General features: G+C 50.7%; 6 protein-coding genes across 6 annotated transcripts; 2 read left to right on the top strand and 4 right to left on the bottom strand.

Annotated features, from left to right (window-relative positions):
* Window positions 1-146: 146 nt before the first annotated feature.
* Window positions 147-1,138, bottom strand: EJ05DRAFT_475283 (Copper, zinc superoxide dismutase). Its single transcript, XM_033743768.1, has 5 exons — window positions 1,007-1,138; window positions 581-760; window positions 378-529; window positions 229-325; window positions 147-180 (listed from the first exon to the last, which is right to left on the bottom strand). Exons 1-5 carry the CDS (start codon window positions 1,017-1,019, stop codon window positions 158-160), a joined length of 465 nt encoding a protein of 154 aa, XP_033601502.1. The 5' UTR covers window positions 1,020-1,138; the 3' UTR covers window positions 147-157.
* EJ05DRAFT_475281 (transaldolase 1) lies at window positions 1,038-2,779 on the bottom strand. The gene is made up of 4 exons (XM_033743767.1): window positions 2,673-2,779; window positions 2,230-2,544; window positions 1,785-2,168; window positions 1,038-1,735 (listed from the first exon to the last, which is right to left on the bottom strand). Exons 1-4 carry the CDS (start codon window positions 2,709-2,711, stop codon window positions 1,499-1,501), a joined length of 975 nt encoding a protein of 324 aa, XP_033601501.1. The 5' UTR covers window positions 2,712-2,779; the 3' UTR covers window positions 1,038-1,498.
* Window positions 2,780-2,880: 101 nt separating this feature from the next.
* EJ05DRAFT_330392 (NAD(P)-binding protein) lies at window positions 2,881-4,390 on the bottom strand. The gene is made up of 3 exons (XM_033740846.1): window positions 4,187-4,390; window positions 3,483-4,126; window positions 2,881-3,435 (listed from the first exon to the last, which is right to left on the bottom strand). Exons 1-3 carry the CDS (start codon window positions 4,260-4,262, stop codon window positions 3,199-3,201), a joined length of 957 nt encoding a protein of 318 aa, XP_033601500.1. The 5' UTR covers window positions 4,263-4,390; the 3' UTR covers window positions 2,881-3,198.
* EJ05DRAFT_330825 (impB/mucB/samB family protein) lies at window positions 4,377-6,851 on the top strand. Its single transcript, XM_033740848.1, has one exon. It carries the CDS (start codon window positions 4,492-4,494, stop codon window positions 6,550-6,552), a length of 2,061 nt encoding a protein of 686 aa, XP_033601499.1. The 5' UTR covers window positions 4,377-4,491; the 3' UTR covers window positions 6,553-6,851.
* Window positions 6,852-7,332: 481 nt separating this feature from the next.
* Window positions 7,333-9,206, top strand: EJ05DRAFT_499472 (uncharacterized protein; the record flags this gene model as incomplete). Its single annotated transcript, XM_033746841.1, has 2 exons — window positions 7,333-7,464; window positions 7,530-9,206. The coding sequence occupies 2 exons, from the start codon at window positions 7,333-7,335 to the stop codon at window positions 9,204-9,206; spliced, it is 1,809 nt and encodes a 602-aa protein (XP_033601498.1).
* A 740-nt stretch (window positions 9,207-9,946) lies between these two features.
* Window positions 9,947-12,140, bottom strand: EJ05DRAFT_437721 (general substrate transporter; the record flags this gene model as incomplete). Its single annotated transcript, XM_033741802.1, has 6 exons — window positions 9,947-10,344; window positions 10,412-10,619; window positions 10,724-10,876; window positions 10,938-11,343; window positions 11,412-11,621; window positions 11,827-12,140. 6 exons carry the CDS (start codon window positions 12,138-12,140, stop codon window positions 9,947-9,949), a joined length of 1,689 nt encoding a protein of 562 aa, XP_033601497.1.
* Between the last annotated feature and the right edge of the window lie 66 nt (window positions 12,141-12,206).

Below are 12,206 nucleotides of genomic sequence, written 5' to 3'. Positions count from 1 at the left end.
CTTCACTGAGCGATTATAGAAAAGAGCGCTCGTGTCACGGACCCAGAGAGAACTGTGTGATAACTACTATTGTCTCATATACTAATCAACCCGTTCTACTCATCTGTAAAGCATATCACGTGGGTGGCTCATGACATAAATACTACTCTTGAGCTTTCTAGGAAGAGATTCCGATGACACCTACATGATGTTAGCCGGGCGGATGATGCCTATAGTTGTGCGACTCACCACAAGCTGGGCGAGTACCAGCATTTCCGGTCTTCTTGGATTCCTCGTTTGCACCCTTGCCGAGATCGTCAGTGCCGGAATGTACGACAACAGTCCGCTATTAGCTTGGTCAGAGACGCTTTTAATATATGGCTAATCGTGGCTCATACCCCGATGACGCTTTCAGCGCCGATGAGCTTGACCAATTGATCAGTGATGGTTCCCTTGCCGTTACCTTGACCGTCAGTCTTGAAGTTGCCTAGGTCACCGACATGGCGCTCGGAATCAGTGGGAGCTCCATGGGTTTTGCCGTGCGGGTTGACTGAAGTCCACGGTCAATCGAGGTCATGAGCTTCAAATTCGCTGTACCTACAATGAGGTCCAGCGGACGTGCAGCCATTGGTGTTGTCACCAAAAGCGTGAACGTGCATTCCTCGTTCGGCGTTTGCATCATTGCCTGAAATGTCGTAGGTGATGGTGGTGGGCGAAGACTCGGACTCTTGCTCGAAAGTAACGGTGCCTTTGACGTTAGAGTCACCACGGAGGACAGCGACTATGACAAAGTGATTAGCCAGCCGCACACGATTCAAACAGGCACCAAGTCGGGCATGATGAACAGGCCTTTGCCATTGGATAGCCCTATGATGGATAGCAACATGATGCTGTCCAACATTGTTCTCAGAATTGTATGGTGAGCCAATAAGCCTGCTGTCGAGAGTCTGAGGGCACGAATGTGCTCAATCCAGCTCACGACGGCTGCCCCGCTCTCGCCTGAACGCGGCCTGAGTGGTGCACTTACCAGCCTTAACCATTTTGGCGGTGTTTCGGACTGGAAATGTACTTAGGGAGTTTGTAGAACTTTCTTGTTATTTCAAGACAGATCAATTGATTTGAGGAGCTGATATCGTTGCAATGAAGAAGAACCCGGGAAGATTTGTAGCTGGTAGATGGCAACACCCGGCACGACCCCACTTTATGAGGGACAGAATGACATGAGAGGGTTGCATCATTCTGCTTCCGAAGCCGCCAATCACACGTGGGCCACAGCTGAGGAAGCAGCATGTTAAAAGCCGCCGTTTCGATTTCGCCTTCAGACAAAGGCCGGGGGCTATATTCGTTACTTCAAATCAAATGGTGTATTTCGCTCCTCATCTATTGCAAAAATGCTCTGTAATACAAATAATTGTTTTTGGAGCTATGAGCTACAATCTGTTTGGGTAGCCATACCCGTACGATATGTGACCTAATTTGATTCAAGTTCGTCGTACTTCGTGCTCAACGCGTCAGTCGTCTAAGCCTTGATTTTTTCCGCCAGAATATCCTTGAGCGTGACCGCGTCAGCAGCGAACTTGGAAATTCCCTCACGGAGCTTCTCGACAGCCATCTGCTCTTCATTGAATGCAAAACGGAACGCAGACTCATTGTTGATGTAGCTCTTCTTGGGAATGTCAAGATTAGTTGCATCTGAGGCATCAAGCTTCTTTGGCACTGCGTCGGTGGAGTTGTATAGAGACTCCAACAAGTTCGGCTGTGATGTAGTCAGTATCCGCGTGTACAAACTGAAGCAGTCAACCTACTGCAATAGTCAAGTAATCGCAACCGGCAAGTTCTGTGACTTCTCCGACGCTACGAAAAGAGGCACCCATAACAATAGTCTTGTAGCCGTGCTTCTTGTAATAGTTGAAGATGTGCTGGACTGACTTGACACCGGGGTCTTCAGAGGCCGAGTATTCCTTCTTGTGGGTAGCCTTGTACCAGTCGAGAATACGACCCACGAAGGGTGAAATGAGGAAAGCACCGGCTTCCGCAGCAGCAATTGCTTGAGGAAGTGAGAACATGAGAGTCAGGTTGCAGTTGATTCCATGCTTAGATTGAAGGATTTCCGCGGCCTTGATGCCTTCCCATGTCGACGCAAGCTTGATGAGGACCCGGTCTTTTGAGACGCCCTTCTCCTTGTACAGCTATGGCAGAGTCAGCATATTAACATTTCGTATACAATTGATTGGGCAAGCAATTACTGACGTCGATGATGTGCAATGCTTTGTTGACCGATTCCTCGACGGAGAAGGAGTATGCCGCGTCGACCTCCGTCGACACCTTGCCGGGGACAATCTTTAAGATTTCGCTGCCGAATTGTACCAAGAGATTGTCGAGCGTAGACTCAACCTGCTCCTCTAGAGTCTTCCCATGGCTCTTACCGTAGGCAACAGCCTCGTCGATGAGCTTGGCGTACTCGGGTTTCTTCGAAGCTGCGAGGATCAAGGACGGGTTGGTCGTAGCATCTTGAGGCTTGTATTTGCCAATGGTAGCAAAGTCTCCCGAATCGCAGACTACGGTCTATGGAACCAGGATTTGTGTTAGCCTCCGAGATCTACTGGAACAATAGTAACGGCTGAAGCTAAAATCTTCCAGAATAATGTTTCGTGGCGGGGTAGGCGGGGCAAGGGTGAGACAAAGTGACATACGGTGCCGGCAGACTTGAGCTGATCAAGAGAAGAAGTCATCTTGTGCGAGTTGATATCTCTATCGGTGGTGTAGTGAAGTAGAAGTGTGGGTGCGGAAATGGCGATGATGGGAAATGATTGTAAGAGTTTGTTGGGAATGACAGCCAGAGACATATAAAGATGAGAAACAGCATAGCGCGACGTCAGGGGTGGTCAAAATGTCGGCCCCGCCACCTGGCCACCACCCGATCGGCATGGCTAACTAATCCAATCAGTTGGAATCGTCCGGAAGCCAAAAGTCAGCATATGATATGGCAAAGGTTATCATCGCGGTCAGCACAAAGTCTGGCCGGCCCTCCCTTACATTTCCTAACAGAACTTCACGCATTACGTGAAACACAATCCAGCAGCCTACTTTTGACTAAGTCGTTGGGATACAATGGCTCTGTTCAACCTTGCAAAGCGAGCCATTCTATTGTTCTCCGTTGACGATATATATAAAGACACGGCCTCAAGAAAGCAACAACCCTAATATGGCACCAGGCAATCAGACCGCGGGCTTGCCCCATCCATCTTGACTCAGCCAGTCGTACACTTCTTGCTGTGCTACGTGTGCCTTGGTGGCTGTATGGCCCTTTCCACTTGGTCCTGGATCATTGTATTGCCGTATCCTCCTTGTGTGCTTGTGTCCGACCTCTAGGATTGTACCTCCTACCATATTATCACTTTCGACACATGACAGCATAGCTTCTGCAACTTCCTCAGGGGTTGCCCAGACGTCCACCTGCGCGTAGTGAGAGTCATGCCAAACAGGAGTTGATGGTGTCTTACACTTTCATCTATCATGTGCATCTTCTCGGGATGCTCTCTCCATAATGGTGTCTCGATGACGCCTGGTGCTACAGCATTGACCCTGATGCCGTTCGTATGTTCCAGAGAACCCAGGGAACGGACGAAGGAGCTTAGCCCTGCCTTCGTGGCTGAGTAGATCGGCACGAACACGGGCGCTCCTTGCGCAGCTATACTAGATATATGGATAATTCGTTTTGGATTAGCTATACTGGCTTTGTCACCTGTCTTGGGGTTTAGGAAGGAAGAGATTGCCAGTTGGGTCGTTCGTATCGGGTGTGTGAGGTTAATGTCTAACGTCAGGTATCTGCCAGCATCTGGTAGGTCTCTTGATAATGGAGTACCGGGGGGATGCCAGAAGTTTGAATTGTGTGGCTCGTAGATGCCAGCACCAGGGCAGACCAAGTCTATTTGTCCGAATTCTTTCTCGGCCACTTCAAACATCTTGCTCAATTGGTCCCAATGTGTGACGTCGGTGGGAAGGAATATAGCAGATGGCTTGCCAGCCTCTCCTGTTGGCGTATATTCGTCTACGACATTCTGTGCCTCGGGCCGCAGTGCAATGTCTGCGAAGAGGACATTACAGCCTTTGGACAACAGTAATTTTGCGAATGCTAAGTTTATTCCTGCATGATGCTCGCGCATTAGCTTCAACGCTTTCAGTGGCTTGATGACTTCCACATTACCTGATCCAGCCCCAGTGATGATGGCACTTTTCCCCCTTACAGTAAACTTAGGGGCTTTTAGTGATGTGTATGGCATAATGGCTCCTGTGTTCACGGCATAAAGTGGGGTTAGTAGGAGAGAAGGCTTCTTCCACCGTGTCTGCTAATATCGGTTACTTCCTCAAGAAGGTGGGACCGTGCGCTTCAACCACTGATTCGCTCGCGTTCCTCGATCGAACCATTCAATTATTTCACCAGACTCGGTGGCCTCACTAATAACCCCAGCAAGCCATGAAGTGTCCTGTCTATCCTGGACATTTGACGAGATGTCGTCCTCGCAACCGTACCAATCCTCCCCGTTGACAAGCACTGGTCGCACCCGCAAGTCTGTCTTCACCTTCCGTCACCTTAATCAACTCGCCCTCTCATCAACAGCCTGTCCTTTACGCGTCATAGCACACATAGATCTTGATGCCTTCTATGCACAGTGTGAGATGGTCCGTCTGGGCATACCAGAGGATCAGCCCTTAGCTGTTCAGCAATGGCAAGGCCTGATAGCCATCAACTATCCGGCTCGTGAATATGGTCTGAATAGGCATATAACCATGACAGAAGCAAAAAAGCTATGTCCAGACCTTATAATGCAGCATGTAGCTACATGGAAAGAAGGAGACGAGAAATGGGCGTATCATGAAGAAGCCTTCAAGCACATCGCCACTCATAAGGTCTCCTTGGATCCATACAGAATGGAATCCAGAAGGATTCTACAGACGATCAAAGATGCTCTTCCTGGATCTCCAGTGCAAAGGGTGGAGAAAGCCAGTGTCGATGAGGTCTTCTTGGATCTTTCAGCGCAGATACATGGCATCTTGCTTGAGAGGTATCCCGAACTAGAGGGCCCACCACCATACGACGACCCAACGGAACACCTCCCTCAACCCCCAACAACTGCTCTTGACTGGAACACAGATGCCTTAGTGGACCTAGATGACGCCGAGACAGAAGAGGAGGATCCAGATTGGGACGACATCTGCTTGCTGATTGGCTCTGAGATTGTCAGGTCAGTCAGAGCAGCAATTCGACAGAAACTTCATTACACCTGTTCCGCAGGCCTTTCGAGAAACAAAATGTTGGCGAAACTTGGTTCTGCTCACAAGAAACCAAACCAGCAGACAATTATTCGAAACCGGGCAGTGCAGCAGTTTCTTAGCGGCTTCAAGTTTACAAAGATCCGCAACCTGGGCGGCAAGCTAGGCGACGAGACAGTCGCCATGTTCCAGACCGATATGGTGAAGGACTTGCTCGACGTCTCTCTAGAGCAGCTCAAACGGCTTGGAGATGACACTGGAACATGGCTATACAGCGTCATCAGGGGCGAGGATTACAGTGAAGTCAATCCGCGCACACAGATCAAGAGCATGTTATCTGCAAAGTCTTTCCGACCGTCCATCAACAATTTCGAGCAAGGTGTGCGCTGGCTGCGGATCTTTGTCGCTGATATTTTCTCTCGTTGCGTCGAAGAAGGCGTACTCGAAAACAAAAGGCGACCCAAAACCATCAACTTACACCACCGTACCGGTGCGCAAACTCGGTCGAAGCAGGCGCCCATACCACTGGGTAAGCCAATCAGTGAGGAGGTTCTGTTCAACCTTGGGAAGCACCTTTTCGCCCAAATTGTTGCCGATGGTCGCGCCTGGCCGTGCGCAAACCTCTCGTTGAGCGTAGCTGGATTCGAGGATGGTGTTACGAACAATCATGGCATCGGCAACTTCCTCGTGCGAGGAGAGGAAGCTAAGGCCATGAATGATAGCGAACGACAGAATTTACGCGGTCGTCATCTTGTCGCCCCGTCAAAAAGGAGGAAGACTGAGGACGTTTCTGGAAAAATCCAGGATTTCTTCCATGGCCATGGTAGACACGATGCTCATCCTGAAATTGCACATTCTTCTGGTGATGAGGACCGTCATGAGCTTGGTGACAGTGATTTGGATGGGTATGAAAGCGAAGCCGCCCATCAAGGCTATATTCGCGGTATCACCCAGGGTGATGAAGCACATCCGACGTCAGCTATTACATTACCTACCTTATCGAAGCAGGAGTGCTCGCCTACACATGAATCTAGATGTCGTCAGCAATCATCCAATACTATTCTGTGCACTAGATGTTCTGTTCGCCTACCTGCCGACGGACAAGCAGAGCATGAGGACTGGCACATGGCCAAAGATCTCTCTGAGCAGATAAGACAGGAGGACCGAGTCACGCAAAAGAGCTCGAGTCACCCCGGCAAATCCAGTCTGGCCAAGACCAAGACTCGAGGACGCCCAACCAACAGCACAAAAAGTGGAAGGCTTAAAGGTCAGCTCAAATTAGCCTTTGGTAAGGGATGAGGCTATTTTTTGGTCTTACGGACGCATCATTTTAGAAGCGAAGTGTGTGCCCGAGAACGGCATGTGTCTGCATTTGGACACTTTGGAAGCGACATTGGAAAAGGTGGATTGGCAACAGGATGTCAATAGTCAACTGCGCAACACCGCAAACGGAGACCGAGAGCTCTGGCGGCGTAGGCTGACGTCTTTTCGTCCACGCTAGCCATTGAACACATGCTCGTGTTCACGATCGGTACATTGTGTAAGGCCACAAGCACGCGTCTGTGTCTCGAGTTTATGCTTCAGATGCTGGAAATTGTCTGCGGCACGAGCCGTCAGAACCCTAACGCAAGGCCACTTACTTTTGCTATCCCTCTCGGCGTCATCACAAAGCACCTTACGGAGATGAGATTGAGGAGCGATGTAGGTGGTGAGGAATAGAAAGCATACAAACTAGCCCGGACCTACATGAACAAAGGAGCTCATGGTGAATAGGGCTGCAGTTTCAGTACGGGCCTTGATGTGCAACCAATCACGTGTTGCAGCCCTGGTTGATAGGGTGACAAGGGCTATTCAGCGCAGACGGCGATTGTGCGATGGTGAAGGCTTCTCTATATTCACTAGAATCGCCGATTAGGAAATTCTACCCTACTTGCGCCATCCCGCGATGGGCGTGCGCTGCCATAACAGACTACAGGACGAGTGCGCCCCTTAGTTACTTCCTTAAGATTTTTGTCCTCGTTTATGGCCTCTCTTATGCCAATTCCAGAAGTCTTCCGTTTCCGAGATTTGTCTATCAGAATGGCCAACCTCGGCGCTGACTCCGCAATGTACGACTTCAACGAGCCAGGCGACTTCGGAAGCGGCCAGGAGCTTGTGCTGGCAGCACAGAGCACGGAACAGAGGTTCATACTGGAGGGCTCCGTGGACCAGGTAAGACTTGTTCTTTTTTCATCATAACATCTATATGCATATGAGCCATATTGATGCCATCTTAGGTGTCCCAGGAACTGTGCAGCAGCTACGGTCTCCCCGGTCCTTTCTCCTCCAGCTACAACTCATACCCCGGGAACCAGTTCAATGCTTTCGATTTCGACAGCGATCTGCAAATGCAAGCTCTTCCTAACCAAAATACATCCTTCATAGGACCTCAATTAGGCGACGCCATCCTGTACATGGAACCAGATCGGCAGTATCCCACAACTGCCCTCGACCCTAAATTGACCGGCTACGAGGCTCCCTCTCAGATACAAGGGTTCAATCCTTTAGATACTAATCAATATGGCTGGACCACCACCATGCAGAACGAAACGAGCGGCTACCAGGCTACGTCTCAGTCCCAGGGTTCAAATGCAGGCGCCTATGGCTGGCCCGACCTCGCGCAAGATGGATCGAGCGGCTGCCAGGCTACGTCTCAGTCCCAAGGTTCAAATGCAGGCGCGTATGGCTGGCCCGACCTCGCGCAAGATGGATCGAGCGGCTGCCAGGCTACGTCTCAGTCCCAAGGTTTTATCCTGGACCCGTATGGATGGCCCAGCACTATGCAGAATAAAGCGAGCAGCTATCAGCCTGATTCTCAGTTCCACGAATCCAACCATTGGGAGATGAACCACAACATGAACTATCAAATGCCAGCTGTTTCTCTTCCCACCTCTCTAGTACCCACGTCTATGCCACTTAGTCCCAACACAATCAATGACGAGCATCAGACCCGGATAAGCGATCCCCCGAAAGCTCCTGAGACTATCTATGAGCACGTCGAGTTCTATCATGACACCACTATAGCCTTCTACCAGAAAGCAATTTACGGGAATGGTGACCTCCCGGTCGAAGAGTATGAACGCACATGTTATTCGGCTGCCGATAATCTTGTCCGCATAGAGAATCTGAACATGGCACGGTGCAAGCCGCCTCCCGGTGCTACTCGAAGTATCGCCATGATGCTTGATACTGTCCTAAAAGCTTACCATATGGAGCAAGAAGAGATGGCCCCTGGGGCGGAGATACCGCCGCTACGAACCCTAGAGGGTTACGCTGACAAAGCTGTCACGCATCGGAAATGTGCGGGACTCCTGTTGAAATGGGTAAAGCGGGAGCGCCAGATACGTGTACAGAAAGGCACGTCCGCTTCATTGCGAGGCGCTCAGGGCCAATCACTCCCGGCACGTCCTATTCCTTCGAACAGTGATCAGGCATTGCAACCCATTTCTCAGGACAGTATGGATACATCTGGGACACAACAGCAGCTTTCGTATAATCAATCTGCAGACGGTGACTCAGCCGTCGAGCAGATCCCAAGACTTGTTGACCCCCTAGCGCCGAGAGGCGGCCAGTCGGTTGCGATGTCCCAAGCCAGGATGAAGGCCATGATCTCTCAGGAGAAACATCTACGTGGAAAGCGTACGAACCTGGATGAGCGGTGCGCGAACATCTATCATGCACACGAGCGTCGGCGTGAGGATATGAAACATCTACTCGAGCAACCAAGCAGGGGTCTGAACTTGGACCCCACCATCGCATGTTCCCAGGTCGACGATCACACCTCAATGGATACGAACAGCAAATTTTCCAACAAGAACCATCCTCGTGGCCAGAATAAACGTCATAGATCTCCTTCAGGGTCTTCAGCTGTCAAACGCCGTCAGACCTCTGTGATATCCCTCACTGGCGAATAAACGTCGGCACAAGATGCGCGCAATGAGGGGAGATATCCTGTGTTAATGACAAAACTGAAACTATGTCGTTCACTGCTGCTGCAAGCGATTGGGCGAGTCACAATCATTCTTCGTCCACGCATTCATCGCCACTATCATTTATCCGAAGTCGATTCTTGGGGCTGTCCTACAGCTAAGTAACACTAATCCCTCACTAGGAAGACAACATTCGGAAACACAATCGAAAGGTGGTCAAACGAGGGGAACATGGGGAACATCGATTCACTCGAAATATACTTGATGTATGAGATGACATTTCAAAATACCTTCACGCTATAGACGACTTGAGTTGGTTCCTACTGTGAAATAGGGTGGCGGGGTCGAATATTGGGTGATAACCACTGGATATTATGAGATATTCTTACGTTATGTGGTGCAGAGCTCTCAAGCTCATTGACTTCCCACCTTCTTTGATCATACCACTGCGCGGAGGGGGCACCTCTCACAAAGAATGGAAAAATAAATAGGAAAATCAAGATTATAGCTCGGCTTAGCCCTCCCTTCTACCTGCTCAGCGTGAAAAAACAATGACAAGCAGCAAGTCCTACCTAACTTTCGCCGTCCTCGTGTCGTAATGGCAGTAATTTCGATTATGAGAAGTGTTTATGATATGAAGAAAATTGCGAAAACTCTATTCTATTCTCTCCTACAATTTCCCTGGTCTACTAGACACGAACATCAATCTCCCAGAGGGCCGCCTTTCACGCATGCTCAACCGTGACAAGGCCAGACTTATTGATACTACCAACTCCATTACCAACCCCATTACCAGCCTCACCACAACCATCCTCACGTGCTTCGCGTAGCGCCGCCGCCCTCTGCCGCAGCCCCAAGGCACGAGTCCGTTTCGGCACCATATCCCGCAAGCAACCACGCACGATGCTGCCATCCTCGAACAGCTCGTGTATACTCTCGAGCGGCACACCTTTCGTCTCAGGCACGCACAGGATAGAGTAGAAGAGCGAGAGTAGGCAGCAGGAGCCGAAGATCAGAAAGGTGCCGTACGAGATGTCGGCGAGCATGATGGGCGTGATCTTGGCGATTATGAAATTTATGAGCCATTGCGTCATTAGAGCGAGAGCCATGATTAGGGAGCGGACTGTGATTTCTTATGTTAGTGGAAAAGTAGTTATGGCTTCGGGGGGGGGGGGAGATGGGTAACTTACCGTGGTTAGGGGCGCATTCGCTGCTGAGCACGTATGGGATTGGGCCCCAGCTGAAGCTGTAGAAGACGACGAAAAGGTACACGCATATGATGGCGAAGGTATTATGGCCGGTAAGGGGCGCACCAGGAACGGTTGGATGGATGGCTTGGTTGATACCGATGTAGTACATGCTGAAGGCTTGGCCCATGGCACCTAAGATGAGGCAGTACTGAAGGGCCGATATATCAGTGTGGGAACGACGGGTAAGTGATGGGATGATTTGAGGGAGTAGTAATATGGCAGAGACAACAAGAAGAGTAGCAACAGACGTACTTTTCGCCCCAGCTGCTCGGTTGCAAGCATCATGCCCAACCCCGTGAAGACAACCTTCACAACCCCATAAATCCCCGTTGCAAATAGCCCTGCTGAAGCGCCCTGGATGCCGATTGATGAGAAGATCTGAGGACTGTAGTAGTTTATCGAGTTCTGGTCCGGCGGATTGGTTAGCGTCTCAATCACGTATTCCAGAACAACGCATGAGACTCACAGTCCCGGTCGATTGCTGCCAGAACATCAAGATGACGGCAAAGCTGGCCCGATAGAATATCTTCTTATTCGCGACCACGGCCCTCAATTGCTGCAGGATGGTCAGCCGCTCGTGCCCGTTGAAGTCGTCGATGATCTCCTGCAGCTCCTGCATCACGGCGGCGTCGCCTTTGCTCTTCCCGCGAACTATTGTCAGGCTGCGCTGTGCTTCTTCGATCCGGTTCTTCTCGACGAGCCAGCGGGGAGATTCGTTCTGGAAGACGAGTAGGAGCAGTAGCAGGCCCGGGGCCATCTGGAGTGCGAACGGCACACGCCATTTTAGATCTGAGAGGCCTGACATGTGCTTGCTGATGCCGTAGTTGACGAAGTAGGAGGTCATGATACCGGTGACGTTGAAGAGTTGCATGCTGGCCACCCCAATTAGCGGTTGTTGAAACACCAAAATAGCAGGAAGTGAACGAAAGCTAGACCTTACCAGCCAATACATCGCCCTCGAATCTCCTTGTTTACATTCTCCCCAATGTAGATTGGCACGATAGCACTGATACACCCCACGCCCCAGCCGCCTATGAAGCGGCCGATGTACAGCTGCGTCAGGCTGGTAGTCTTGATCGCACAGAGCGTTTGTACGAGAGATCCGATGATGAAGACCGTATCAGCAAGGATCAAAGACCATTTCCGGCCCCTTTCACTGCCTGTTAGCCCATACATACATACATCTATATACAACGCACCACCAAATCGAGCCCCATCCACACATCTCTCATCTGCCCCCCAACAAGTCCCCCGTTTCCTTACCAAAAACGAACAAAAAGAACACACCAAAAGAACACACCAAAAGAACACACCAAAAGAACACACCAAAAGAACACACCAAAAGAACCACTCACAATTTGTCCCCGAGCCAAAAGCTGCTTGCCGCCCCAAAGAAACACCCACCTTGCAACACGCTGACAATATTCCCCTGCACATTCGCATAGTTCTCGTGTTTCGTGTCCAGGCCGAAGCTGTGCTTGAAGGCGTCCATGGTCAGCACTCCTCCGATCAGGCCCGTGTCCCAGCCGAACAGCAACCCGCCAAACGAGGCGACTATCGTGAGGATGTATGCGCGGCGGTATGTCTTTATGTCCGCCCATGTTGCGTGGATGCTTTGGGTGAAGGAGCGCGCGGGAGGGGAGGACGTGGAGAGGGAAGGAGTATCCATCATGGCTGGTGATGTGGAATGGGCGCAAGTGGGAGGTAGAAGAGGAGGTGGAGGTGGAGGAGTAGG

The sequence above is a fragment of the Pseudovirgaria hyperparasitica genome (assembly GCF_010093815.1).
Source record: "Pseudovirgaria hyperparasitica strain CBS 121739 unplaced genomic scaffold EJ05scaffold_6, whole genome shotgun sequence".
Taxonomy (NCBI): Eukaryota; Fungi; Ascomycota; class Dothideomycetes; order Acrospermales; family Acrospermaceae; genus Pseudovirgaria; species Pseudovirgaria hyperparasitica.
Note: the sequence above shows the minus strand (reverse complement) of the source record. Positions and strands in the feature narration are given on the sequence as shown.